The sequence below is a fragment of the Microcebus murinus genome, chromosome 8, assembly GCF_040939455.1.
Source record: "Microcebus murinus isolate Inina chromosome 8, M.murinus_Inina_mat1.0, whole genome shotgun sequence".
Lineage (NCBI taxonomy): Eukaryota > Metazoa > Chordata > Mammalia > Primates > Cheirogaleidae > Microcebus > Microcebus murinus.
In genome coordinates this window covers 75,212,445-75,226,608 of record NC_134111.1, presented here as the reverse complement: position 1 = coordinate 75,226,608, position 14,164 = coordinate 75,212,445, and the positions used below count along the sequence as shown (strand labels likewise).

At 42.1% G+C, this 14,164-nt stretch overlaps 1 protein-coding gene across 2 annotated transcripts in view; it reads right to left on the bottom strand.

Annotated features, from left to right (window-relative positions):
• Nucleotides 1–14,164, bottom strand: part of CDK15 (cyclin dependent kinase 15) — a 75,593-nt gene that overhangs the window by 14,165 nt on the left and 47,264 nt on the right. For both annotated transcript variants that reach the window (XM_012738969.2, XM_076005370.1), the window contains exon 11: nucleotides 2,896–2,944. In XM_012738969.2, the coding sequence (XP_012594423.1) occupies nucleotides 2,896–2,944 (49 nt within the window). The remainder of the gene's footprint in view (nucleotides 1–2,895; nucleotides 2,945–14,164) is intronic.

Below are 14,164 nucleotides of genomic sequence, written 5' to 3'. Positions count from 1 at the left end.
CAGACTCTTATCTGAGCTGTTTCCTTTTTTGTTGGGATGGGGTAGTACTATTAAAATCATGCTATAACAAATATCCTCACAGAGAAATTTTCATGTACTTGTGCAATTATATCCTTAGATTAAACTCTTAGAATTCAAGTTCCTAGCTTGAAGGATATACAACATGTTAAAGTATTAACATGTATAAGTATTGACAGTATAAGGATTGACTTATACTGTCAGCTAGAAGAGCTGCACCAATTCCCATTTCCACCAGCGGCCTAGGAGAATGCCCACCCCTGGGTGCAAGTTCATTCCAGCCAACCTAAATTACCGCAGCACCCATTGTTTATAAAAGTCAAAAAAAGAATTAAAATTGTGTATAGATCCTAAAAGATGGTCTGGGTGCCAGGACATCTACCTTTAACTTTAAAAGTTCAGAATAGAAACACAAACAATAAGAAAAAATGAAAATCAAGCTTTGTGGTTATATAAAACGCCATCTACTAACCCATCAGTACACATACCTAAAATCTGGTTTCTCAGAGGTCTGAGATGACAGGTTTGATTTCCTAGCACAGCTGCTCTGAGTATAAAAATCTGCCATATGCAGTGCTGCCACTGACCGCTAAGGTACAGGACAGGCTGGTCACCATGAGCCCAACTGGATTGGTTTCTTCCCCCCCAGATCCATAGGAAGAGGAAAGGGGCAGGGATAGAATAAGTACTTTTTTAATGTTCTCAGTTTAGGACACAGTAAAGCAGATATTCACAATAAGAAACACATCCAACACCTGGAAGAAACATCAGAGGAGCTGTCCTACAATTTGCCAAAAAACCTAAAAAGTGAGCGTGTACTTACTAGGCCCACATTAATAAGGTCACCATCAAACCTGAGCAAGGCCCTGAGATTCATTTACAGGCCTGGGCACAGTTCCACTGCCCCTCTGTAAGAATCGTATAGAAAACCCAGTGACACCTCGGCTGCTCTTAACTCACCACGCTTGCAACCTGATTCAACTGACAAATCCACAGAGACCTGTGTACCAGATGAACCCTCAACTTAGCTGGACTACCTTGGCCAAGTTCCCTACTTCTCTGAGCCTCAGTTCCCTCCTCTTTGACCTGGGAATGACATTTGGAAGGATTAAATGTAACAACATGTTCAGCACCTTGCTCTGCACATGGTCCATATCCCACCTAATGTTAAGCCGTTTTGCAGAGCCTTTTGCAGAGCCAAGAATTTCCTCATGTGATAATCTAGGCCAGCGCTGTCCAACAGCACTTTCCATGATGGTAGAGAGATTCTATTTTTGCTCTGTTCAATATGGCAGCCACTACTTGCATGCAGCTATTGAATCCTTAGAATGCAGCTAGTGCTTCTGAACAACTGAATTTTAAATTTAATTTAAATGAGTTTAAAATTAAATAGCCACATGTGGCTAGTGGCTACTATGTTAGACAGCACAGCTCTAGACATTACTCCCTGTTTTGAGGATCTGAGCAGAGAGAAGCCAGAAGTCTGAGCACAGATGAATACATGGCGCTGGGGACAAGGGAAGGGGCAGAGGTGGTGGTCAGAAAAGCCAGAGGGATATTCAGAGGGTTCAAGCCATGCTCAGCCCTTCAAGGAAGGGCTGCCAAGGACAGCCAAAGGCTAGTGACACTATCTTCTGACATGTGGCAGTGGCGACAGCAGCAGCTGTGATGAGTATTAAGGTGGTTTGCAGGCTTGGAGTTGCCATTTATTTTGGAAAACAATAGTGAAATGACAGAAAGCCACAGAGCAGTGCTAAAATCCACATATCTCTAGATGGCGGTTAGGGAGCCAGACCATGCTGGCAAGACAGAGTTTGCCCATCTTGAATGAAATGATAAACAGCAGTTCCCTGGAACCTGTCTCCAAAATAATGGGGAGTTTTGGGTTATATCGGTGCTTTTGAAAATAAGAGTGCAGTGTGCAGGCTTCCCGGGAGACCCATCCCTCCCCGAAAAGACCCTTTGCTAGTGCATAGTTCTATGTTCCCGACCTAGTTCACTCTTTGTACCCTGGCATTCACTCCACGTGGAGACTGCTTAAAGCATATGAACAGTGAGTATGGAGGAATCAGACGACATTTGGTTAAGTTAAACTACACCACATTCTCAGCAAGGAACAACGTTCAAATGTTCAGTTAGGGTCTTGGCTGGTGAAACTCTTCCATGTCTCCCCACCTGTGCGAGTGTGTTTTTCTTTGACATTTGAGCTCGTTTCCCCTGTCTCTGATGTTTTCCTCACTGCCCTTTTTGCCTCCTCACTGAAGCAAAAAGAACAGAGGCTCGGCTAATTACTCTCAGATCAAATAATACTGGTTATTGTAATTGGTCATTGTCCGAAAACACTGAGTTCTTCTGAGCCCCGAGGTTGCCTGGCACAGCTTAGTTAGCTAACTATTCCCGGAATGTCTCTATTATCTGTTTTACTTTGCAAAAGAAACTCGGGATTTGTTGAAAGCTGGTAATAAAAGTCTGCCCTGGTCTGAGCCGAGACTGCGTAGAGAGGGCCTGGGAAAGCATGACCTCCATGAATCATCTCCCCCTGCCCCCCCAAATAGCCACTCAGTGATGTTAGTTGGTTTCTCTGTGTCAGAGAATAATAAACCCACTAGGTTTTCTTGCAGGCCAACACTCCCTCGTTCTCAGGGCCTGGGGCATGGCTGAGGGACACAAAACAATTTTAATGACCAAACTTACTGAAAGTAAAATGGTTCATAAAGAAAAACTAACAGACTCCCAGGAGGCTGGCTCTCCAAGAGGCATCCTTCTGGGGCTTCGAGTCCCAGATGGAGGTGCTCAGGGGCTGCTGTTCAGGGGACCGAGGGCCAGGGAACTGTCTCCTCAACCTGCTTAACGATGACTTCCCAGGCCAGTGCTCACCTGTTCCAGACAATCTGAAGGCTTTGAGGTTTAGGCAGCGGGAACCATTCTGGAAAGAACACAGACAAGCATTAAAAAACAAAAAAAACCCTAAAATCTTGTTGCCAAAAATATGGTTAAAATTCTGAAAGCTCTTCTTGGCTTGGAGTAAAAGAGGTTCAGGTTATCATGTAAGCTAACTAATGATTTTTAAAGCTTCTTTTCCCTCTGAATTTTTATGATTTGGTGAAAGATTGGTATTACGGGTTTAATTGTGTGCCCCCCAAATTCATATGTTGAAGTCCAAACCCCAAGTACCTCAGCATCTGACCTTATATGGAAATAGGGTTGTTGCAGATACAGTTAAGATGAAGTCATTAGGGTGGACCCTAATCCAATTTGACTTGTATACTCATAAAAGGGGAAATTTTGGACAAACAGATGGATATACGTCAGGGAAGATGATGTGAAGAGATACAAGGAGAAGACGGCCATCTACCAGTGAGCTCTGGGCAAACTCTCCCTCGGAGCCCCTGGGAGGAACCAACCCTGCTGACACTTCAATTTCAGACTTCCCAGCCTCCAGAATTATGAGACAGTAAGTTTCTGTTGTTTAAGCCATCGAGTCTGTGGTAATCTGTTATAGCAGACCTAGCAAACTAATACAGTCAAAATATTCAGTAAGGTCAATAAACATTTATTTAACATATGCTGTGTGCAAAGCATGTGCCAGATGCTGGGGAAAATACAGAAGAAATCAAAAGAAACCTCCCTATGCTTGCAGAGCTTATAATTCATTTGGGAGAACAAAATACACACGCATAAAATGTGACAGATGATGAGGCAAAGTCTCAAAGACTCAAAAATGATAAAAAGTGAGGGAGGTAATTTTATATGTCACTTGCGGTAAAAATGCAAGTGAATTGTGGCTTGAATAGTCCAAAATAGATGATAATAAAAATGTGTTATTTTCTTTGGAGTACTCCATAACATTTACATTAGGATACATGTGTTTCTATTATTCTTGACACTATTTAACACAAGACCAACTAAACTAAACTAAAACAACCAACTAAAACCAACCTGAAAAGGGACAATTTCTCATTCATTCTAGAATTACTAATTAAATGTTGATTCTATGTACCGCTGTAAGAGGAATTTGGGGGGGGTGTGCAAAATCCTTCTATTTCTCCAAATTGAGAAAAGAATATTTCAAATATCATTTAAAATGATATTTCTGCCTTATACTTTTTTTAGGCCTGAACTGGAGGTATTTTGGTTTTAAAAAAAGTCTTCCTCCAACTCCAATATGAACAGAATAAGAAAGACTTTATCTGGCCGGGCGCGGTGGCTCAAGCCTGTAATCCTAGCTCTCTGGGAGGCCGAGGCGGGTGGATTGCTCGAGGTCGGGAGTTCGAAACCAGCCTGAGCAAGAGCGAGACCACGTCTCTACTATAAATAGAAAGAAACTAATTGGCCAACTAATATATATAGAAAAAAAAATTAGCTGGGCATGGTGGCTCATGCCTGTAGTCCCAGCTACTTGGGAGGCTGAGACAGAAGGATCGCTTGAGCCCAGGAGTTTGAGGTTGCTGTGAGCTAGGCTGACGCCATGGCACTCACTCTAGCCTAGGCAACAAAGCGAGACTCTGTCTCAAAAAAAAAAAAAAGAAAGACTTTATCACAACAAAGAATTTAATCATAGTTGGGCAAAAAATTATTTTGATAATACTGACATTTATGTTGGCATGTGCATAGAAAGACCAGGAAGACTACTCACTAACTAGTGATAGTGGTTATATGGGCTTACCCTTTTTTACTTTTATGTCTATTTTCTCAAACTTTCTTTTAGTAAAAGCATATACAGTATTATTGTATAATTTCAATTAAAAATTAAATTTATCAACCTGTGAACCTGTTTGTAAAGAAAAAAAAATAAAAAAAAAATAAAATAAAAAAATTAAAATTAAATTTATAGTGCTAAGAGTTACAGAGTAAAAGAAGTGACCAAAGAAAGTGATTTCAGTGAGTTTTCAAGGTCAGATGCAATCAAATGGGACCTGTCTGCTGGTGTTTTATAGTCCCAGGTGGGCATTAGGGAAGCACTTGTACTAATATAGACAGGTTATTTACTTTCTGTTCAGTATGATTGTGCCTAAGTTCAAAATAACCAGCAAAGATAAGAATATCTGGCATTTGTTTAGCATGTTTATTTCCAAACCACTTTCTGCTGCCTATTTACAGTTCTTCCCTGGCCAAACAAAATTAAAATATTTCTTCATTCAGTCATATCCCAATTTCCAATCAACATAATTAAATCTATTTCAATCCTCTCCCATTTTCTGTTTTTCCCTTCTGAGAGGTCTATGTGCTGTGTTTTTTGGCCTTTAAAAATTTAACACTATTTCTGGCTTTAGTGTTGTTCTTGTGGAACATTGGCTGGGAGTTAGGTGAATTAGACTTTGAATACTGACTCAGCTGCTTCAGTTTTGCTGAGACCTTACTCAAGATCCTTTGACCAAGGTGACTCTCAGTTTTCTTAACACAAGCTGGAGTATTCACCTCATGAGGATGCTGAAGCAATGCAATGGAACAACGCATGTAAAGTGCCGGCTTGGACCACTAAATAGAATAATTCCTATTTGCTTTTCCTTCCTCTTTCTCCTCCTTTGAAAAGTAATGTTCAGTGTAAACAAGGCTAGCATGGTTGGGCATTTGGACCCGGGACCCAGGTTGTCAATCCACGTGATGCCATTTACCAGCTGTGACCTGAAGGTGTTGCTTAATTTCACCGGGCCTCAGTTTTCTCATCTGTGGAAGGGCGATAATAATAGTTCCCACTGTATAGAGTTGTGAGAATTAGGATAGTAAGTATCAGTGTTTTCTCACTCTTTGTCTCTCTTTTTATTTTCCTGTTTCTTTCCCTTATCTGATGTGGCATGCTTCTCTCTCCCCTCTCAGGTATTTCTGCCATACTGTTCTCCTTGGAAGCCTTCTATAACTGTTTTTTTCTCCTGAAATTCTAACTTGCTCCAAGCTTCAGTTCTTATGTCTGGCTTGATTCCTTTTGAGGCCTCAGTGTGGGCCAGAGGTGTGTTTCTTAGCTGTGTGGTACAGTAACATGAACACAAGCCCAGGCTTAAATCTCCTTTTTGCTAATTATGAGCTCTGAGACTTTGGGGAAATTGCTTAACCTCTCTGGTTAATTAATTGAGAAATTTCCAAATCTGTAAAAATGGACCCATTTTCCGGTTGCTGGGAGGATTAGATAAGACTAAGCATGTGGCATATAGTAGGGGCTCAATAAGTGTTAATCTCATTCTTTTTCTTTTTCTTGTTTTCACCTCTCATTTTGGAGAGGTAGCATGGTCTAACAGTGGTTCTCAAGCAGAGCTGAATATTAGCATCGCCTGGGGAGCTTTTAGAATAAAGGGAAGCCCTGGAGTCTGATTCAGCTAGTCTGGGGAGGGTGCAGGCATTGGTTGGGTGTTGTACTATTATTACGTCTTTAATGGTCTCCAGATGTTTCTAGTGAGGAGCTAAGATAGAGGACCACTGGTCTAGCAGAGAGAGCAGGGTCTACCACTCACGAGCAACTCGACACACACTTCTCTGAGGCTCATTTCCTCATCTGTAACAACTCAAGTGAGGTGGTTGTCCTCCCAAATTAATCATGTATATAAAACTAATCGATGTATATTAAAATTACAGAACATAGTGTCTGACATGTACTTAATATGTTGCTCAAGGATGCGAAAGCAGCAGCATGATGAGGGAAAACACATTTCTTATAAATTCTACCAGAAAAGGATGACCTATCAGAGTTGCCCCAGCACCCCAGGAGTAACAACATCTTGTACTTGAGGTTTCATGTTCTGTGTAGACGGATTGTGCTGACTGTCTTCCCACATCTATGTTGTAGCTATAACAGCTGAGGTAGAGGGATTGATGTGTCCAAGGTCAGTCAGGGAGCAGCCATGGAGCAGAAGCAAAGCCCAATACCTATTTGTGGCCTACCCTCCCACTCAGGCAGATAACCTGATGCTGAATGACCTTGCCTCTCTCTCATTGATTTTTCCCGGTAGTTAAGCTGTAAGTGATCAGTGAGAGAATGATCCACAAACAGATAGACATTTTACACACCACCATTTCAAGAGGAGCCCGTTTCTCTGGCTTCAATAGCCTCTAAAAATAATAGGTCTGGAGGTAGCTTGTTTCCCTTCTCTTTCCAAAGATGACAGTACATCATTAGACCAGATTTTTCCTCATCTCTTCCCTCTGCAGTTCTCTTTAAAAGAGTTCTCATTTGAGTTCAATTGGAATGTGAGGCAGGAAAAGCAAAGTAAGTTGCAAAAGAAAACTAAAAAAGCAGAACATTTAAATTTCCAAACTAAATGGAGTAAAATCAAAACGAGGGCAGAACCGTTGCTACCATAGCAAAAATAGCCCATTTTCATAAATGTTTAATAAAGCTCATTTTGCAACTGATTCAATATGGTAACCTTAGTCAATAGAGATTTGTTGATTGATTGGTAATCAATTTAGCTCAGGGAAAAACATTTCTAGTTACTATAGTCTTGCTGCAGTCACCCTGAGGTTATCTTATAGTGCGGTCTACTGAACTACACCTCTGGAATTTCCCAAATACAATGCATTCTTGAGATACCATATATTTAAATAGTTGATAATGGTGTTAGTCTTATTTTGCTATCTTAAGCGGTAACTTTAAAACTGCACTGCCAAAATCTGTGGCTCTTTTTCTCCCACCTCACCCCTACCCCAAACACACACACACATAAACTCCCGCTGTGGCAACTGCCTGCTCCATTCCTCCCAGATAGCTGGCTCAGAGGCTTCCTCAGTCTTTGGCTCCAGGAGTCTTTACCAGGCTTTTGATTCCCCTCTGAGCATCAGGAGGACTCTAAGAGCAAGTCCTCTCACCAAGGGTGCTCCTTGGCATTTGAGCCAACTCATATTTACAGCTTATCACTTTTCTAACCTTGCATCAAAACTTTCCATGGAGTCTGAGAAAATAGTCCATCCTCTGAAACCTATTCTCTAGGTCTCTTCAGAGGAAGGTGGGGCCAGTCCTTTCTCCCAGTGGGTGGAGAAGGTGGCAGAGAAGAGCATCGTCAGGACTCTCCCCTCTCGAGGGTGGGGGGCCGTACCGTGGTTAATGCCTGTCCACCCCCACAAAGGATTGTTGAGCTATAGCTTGATCATGCCTTTCAGTGTTTATTGTATTTGATGATGCATCATTTGACAACATTTACCACTCCCTGCACTCTCTACAAATATCTAACAGCTGCCACATGCAGTCATTGTGCTCAGCATTGAGAATACACAGACATGGTACCCAGCCCTGCCCCAGCAAGCTTATGGCCATATGATTTCTGTGGTATTATTATTATTATATCATCTCCTGGTCTCCTTCAGCCCCTCTGGCTGGTCTTTCTTAGCTTCCAAACACTCCTTTCCCTCCACCTGGCCCTTCAGTATTGGTCCCCCAGGGTTCTGTCATGGACTTCTCTTCTTCCTCTACACACCCTCTCCTGGGCAACTGAATTCACACCTGGGACTTTAAAAACTGATTCAGGCAGATGACTTATTCTATATTTCTAGATTGGACTCTTGTGCTGGTTTCTACTTGCTTTTTAGACATCTCCATTTGGTGGTCCACAGATATCTTGATCTCAAAATGTTGTAGCCTTATACTCATTACCTTCCCCACAAATCTGTTTCTTCCCTGTCTAGTGAATGGTGCTATGGTCCTCTCACCCAATGGAGATAAGTGTCTCCTTCAAATCCAAATCCGATCAGTTACAACCTCCCGTGGACTCTACCTTCTGGATACTTTTTAGATCTGTTCCTTCCTTTCCTTGTCAGTTGCCACATTGATTCTGGTCTTGCCTGCTGCCAATTCTATTCTATAGTCTTCCAAGCAATTTTTTCTAAAAGTTAAATCTTGTCATATCACCTCCCTGCTAAAAAAAGCATCCAATGCCTTCTGTTTGCTTATAGGTCAAAGTCCAGATTCTTAAAATGATTACCAAGCACTTTCTAATCTGGCCCGTCTACCCTTCCAGGTTAATCCCCAGCTATGATCCACCACAAGGCCAACATCCTAGCTGCCCTAGGCAATTGACCTGCTTATATATTACCAAATACACTTGCTTTCCTATTCTTCTGCATCCAGTTCCCTTGTCTAGAATCTTTCTCCTCTTTGTCACCTAAGGAAGCCCATCTTCCTCCAGTCATCTTTCTCTAGTCATCCTGGAGACCCAGTCCACACCTCTTTCTTTAAAAACCATCCCTAAATTCCTCTAATGAAGAGAGCTTTCTCTCAGTGTTCTTAAAGGTCCTCAGAGGATATAATATACTTCCCACATTGTACTATTTATTTCTTTCCCCTTCTAGACTATCTTCCTTGAAAGCAGGTATCAATGTCTCAGTTATATTTTACTCTCCCAGTCCCTAGCACCTAGCAGTCAATAAATATTTGCTGAATGAATATGAAGGTGATGCTTAGATGAAAATAAAAATGAAATAAACTAATGAAACCTTATTCTTAAAATGTAAAAGTAACTCAAGTGAGCCCACTCGTGTATCCTGCTCTATGATTTATAAAGACTGATGACACAAGGCCCTGGCCATGAAGGTGAAGAAGGAGCCTTGCTTGGAGCCATTTCCATGACATTTGGCACCTTATAGCCTCTTTTATTCTTGAACTGGAAAGGAACATGGCAGTTTAACTTGATTTTTATTTCTTTTTAATATTAAAAATTGTGTATTTTTATTATTGGGGTTTTATTTAGAAAAAATACTTTTTACCTGCTTTTACTCACTTGTGATTTTTCCTATTCTTAAGTACTTTAAAATCATCTACTCCCCCCTCAATAAAAACTAATAATTGACACCAAATAAATTAAAGATGAGAAAACTAAAAATAAATGTAGAAACTAGAAGCAACTATTAATGAAGATCAAAGTGGCTGTGTATCTAAATTAATTTCACTGACTGATTTGGGGGACGGGTTAATAAAGATGTTAATAGTAACTCCCCAGGAGCTTTCGGCAGCGCTCCAGAAGTGAGACAGTAATGAGCCCAGTCGAGGTTCACAGATGCAGCGAACGCCAGTGGCTTCATTAGCTGCAGCAAGGGAGGCTGCCGGAGTCCCAGGGTAGGGACTTCACTCAGATTAAGTTCCTGAAACATGTCGCCAAGCTCACAGATTCTAAAATCAAGCCTGGGTGGAAAGACACAATCATTTTGAAGTGGATTTGGAAAAGTGTTATTAGCTGATCCTCAGTCTAGGGCATTGCTTGAATTATCAGATTGTAATTTGCCCATTGCTAGTTGGAAAGTAAAATGGAACACTGCTATGCACATCACCCTGGAGTCCAACAGGTCTGGATATTCTGGGTTACCCCCTACCTCACCAGGTGACCCTAGGCAAGATACACACCTCTCAAAGCCTCAGCTCTATAGTCTGTACAGCAAGGATGATAACAGTGTCCCTATCTGATCGGGCTGTTGTGAATCAAAGTAAAATATTATACGTAAAGTGCCTAACTCCTAGTCAGTGCTCAACAAATAGTGGTTATTATTACTCAGTGGTAATAAGGTGAATAATAACTTGTATGTTTTTTCTTGGCAAAGCAGACAGAACAAGAACTTTTAGAATCCTAGAGGGTGCAACTGGAACTAGAACCCGGATTTTTTAACTCCTAGTCATTGATTTCATTTCACAAATATCTATTGACTACTATTAGGTATCAGTAAAGGGGCATGTGTTGAATACCAGAAACACTAGGTTTGCTCTATAGAAAGCTTCAGCACTTTTTCCACTACCCCCATGTTTGGGTGAAATTAAATAACACTAATGCTATCTGTGATTCGGTAGCCTTTATTGTATACCCATTATGTAGGATGTAGATAACAAGGGTTCTTCCAGGAAAGGACCCTGTGGGCAAAGGTTGGATGGACATCTTACTGCAGATCAGGTATGGGGACAGAATGGACCCATCACCAGATAGGGACAGCCTTAACAAGTTCTCAGACTGACTTAGGCAGGTGTTTGAAAACTGAGAGTCTGCTCTTATGAGGTAAAGATTCAGTAAGGTTTAAAGCAAGCAAGTAAAAACAAAAGTCAGTTCTGGCTCCAGGAGGTGTGCCTGACATCTAGAGGGAGGCCAAGATTTCTAAAGGAACTAAACATTAAGAAGCAGAGATGGCATCAATTCTTATGCACCTGTCATTAGGTCTGAACCATGGCAAGTCACTGTGCAGCTGAAATTCCAGACTGTAAAAAACAGAATGGGAACTAACTTGCATTGAGCACCTACTAAAAGTTAGGCAATATAGCAGATACAGTTCAATCATTTCATTGATTTCTCAGAACCAACCTGCAAAATGAGACAGAGGGACCCAGTATGATTAGTGAAAAGAGAACAAGGTTTGGATGCAGATCGGACCCATTTCCAACCACAAAATGCCTCTGTGTAGGCTTGGGAGAAAGTCTCTGTTTCCTCATATGCAGAATCAGGCTACTCCATCCAGCATTGATTTTGGCAATTATGTATGTTCTGTGCCTGGCACATAGGGAACACTTTTGAAATGAAAGGATTTCTCCCATTTTGCAGATTAGGGAATTGGGAAATAAATAACTTCCTCAAGTTCCCCCAGATAGTAAAAGGGGGAGCTCAGACTACAGTCCCACATAAGAGTTGATGCCCACAGTTAAAGCCTCTCTTATCAGTATCTTTTCCCTTAGTTCAAGCCACGGAATAACTCCCTCGGCTGACAGCTGATGCCGACACAGATGCACGTCTTTGCTGTTTTCACGGCAAACACTCAGACGCTTGCTCAGAACCCCTCGAGCCCAAAGCATTATAGCTCTTTATCATCCCAGTGGGGACAAGGATCATTTTAGATTTTAATCATTATCTGTCCCATAGTGGTGCCAGATGCAGTGCAGCTCTCACATTGGATTTAAGGTCAAAATAAGACATTCCAAGAGTGAGTCTACATTACTGTAATATTAATACAATGCCGTCTGATACCAGTCTGCTAGCCCTGTTGTTTCTTGCTTCCACCTGGTGGTCAGAGTTGATAAAGCAAGCATGCTGAAAAAGAACTGGGTGTCAGCAGGGTCTCTTGGCCTGTCATTTGCAGTACATCTGATTCTGGTCCCTGCGGGCCTTTTAGTACCGCTTTCCTGCCTTTTGATTTCCACTAAGTTCCTCCAGTGGAAAAACTTCCCATGTGCGGTGCTCTTTCCTCGGACTGAAAGAACCAAGATAATCCCGGATGCTTCCCCGCGGCTGAACTCATGTCACAAATCAGGCATGATTTTCAGCAGATATTTCTTTAAAAGTTTGAAGGCCTCTGTGGACTCTATTCCCTTCTCTATGGGAACAAGCATCAAAGAGACAGGAATAAAATGCTTTGCACGCACATCAGGAACTAATTGCCAATTTGGCAAATGCATTGACTAATGTCATGCACTGTTATTTCTAAATCCTCTCCTGTCCTTGACCCCCAGTATCTAGATGTAAACTTGGAACCATTAGTGGAGAAGGATAAAGTCTTCTGGTGCCTCAAATGGAATTGAGAGGGATTTAAACTCAGCGCTTTTGAGTGTGGTGAAATGAACCCAGCAGTACATTAATGCTAGGATTTGAGCTCACACAGCGTGAGCGCTTTCAGAAACTGTGTTTAAGGAAGCAAACAGAGCTACGACAGACCCTTTCAGTGGAGCAAAAGGAGTTGGATGAAACAATCAATGACACATTAAAAACCACAACTGGGCTGCAATCATGTGGGCAGGGAAAAAAAGTTTCTCTTTATCGCAGGATCTTTGCATCTAATGAGATGGTGACTGGACAACCTCCAGAGGAGTAAGGCCTCTGTTTACTTTAGCTGAGAAATGTCTAAATATTTAGTTGATTCTCTTAAAAGCCCTACACGATTCTGTAGCAAACCGGTCTCTAAGGTATGATCTTATCAGCTCTATATTGCCATTGGAAGATCTATTTAAAGGAAACGTGGAAAAGAGAAATCAGAAAATACGATTAAAAGTATGTTAACTGTTTCTCTCTCTCAAAATTAACCTTGGCAGTTAATTCTTTCTTTTAATTGGCTCTAAACGGTTCTCTCCTTCTTATATATGCTTCATGTGTATTAGTTCTAATGGTGAAACAGACACGGTAGGGTTTGCCACTGTCCAGGTGGCCCTGAAGTGCTTAAGGCTCCAAACAGGGGTGACTTCCGTGGGCTTTTTCCTGGGCGTGGCAGGGGGAACTAAGTAGGCTGAAGGAACTTTGTGAAAATGTCTACAGGGAATCCACCTTTTAAATTCACACTACTGCCTTGCAGATTTTAGCCAAGACAAACACCCAGTTTGCTTTAAGCTTCCAGGATCTTCTGCACAGCAAATGCAGTCCATCCCAGAGATGGCATCCACTGGGGCCTTCCCCTTTCCCGACTTTCTGGTCGTGGAACCCCCTCCAGCACGCCTCTGTATTATTGCTTCCTGTGGACTGTTATTAAGGGTCACCACACTCCCTCCCCTCCCCCACTGCAGGAGGCCCGCACAGCCCAGTCCCCGCCAGCTTGATTAATGTGTCTTGGCTAATTGTGTGAAAGACGGCAGCCCTTTAGCAAGTGTGACCAGTTTATTGTTCAGCCAATCAGGGGCGTCTCAGTTAGCATGTGAAAAGGAGGTGTGTTGCCTGGGGAGGGTGAGTGTTCTGGCGGCTGAGTCAAAGGAAGACGTTTTGGGGGGTCACAGAGCAACACCCACTTCTTTGAGGGGATGTTACTATGCTCTACTAAACCTGTAAACCTCTTACTCAAAACACTTTTTTTCTCCTCCCTCGTTTTTCAAGATTTTTTTTTCCCATGGTGCAAGCAGGCACGACACTGGCTACTCTGCAGATGGAGTTCACGTTCCAGGGTCTTTAATATTTCACTTTTATATTTCTGTTAGAGAATGATCCTGCTGAGAGTCTGGGAATCCGTGCTCGTCAGAACCCCCTCACTGACACTTGGATATATTGCTCTGAAAGCTATCCCAGGAGAAAAGATTAAACAAAAAAAAAGCGCCTACTTTTCAAAGCCTACTTCTCAATCTGCCCACATCAAAATAAGACAACTGGCCCTTTGAAGTAGAGGACACAGAGTTCTCAGCCGGCTTGCTTAAAATGGGGAGTGGGGGAGAAGGAAAGAAAGAAAGGAAGGAAGGAAGGAAGGAAGGAAGACAGAAGGGGACTGGGAGAGGGAGGGAGGG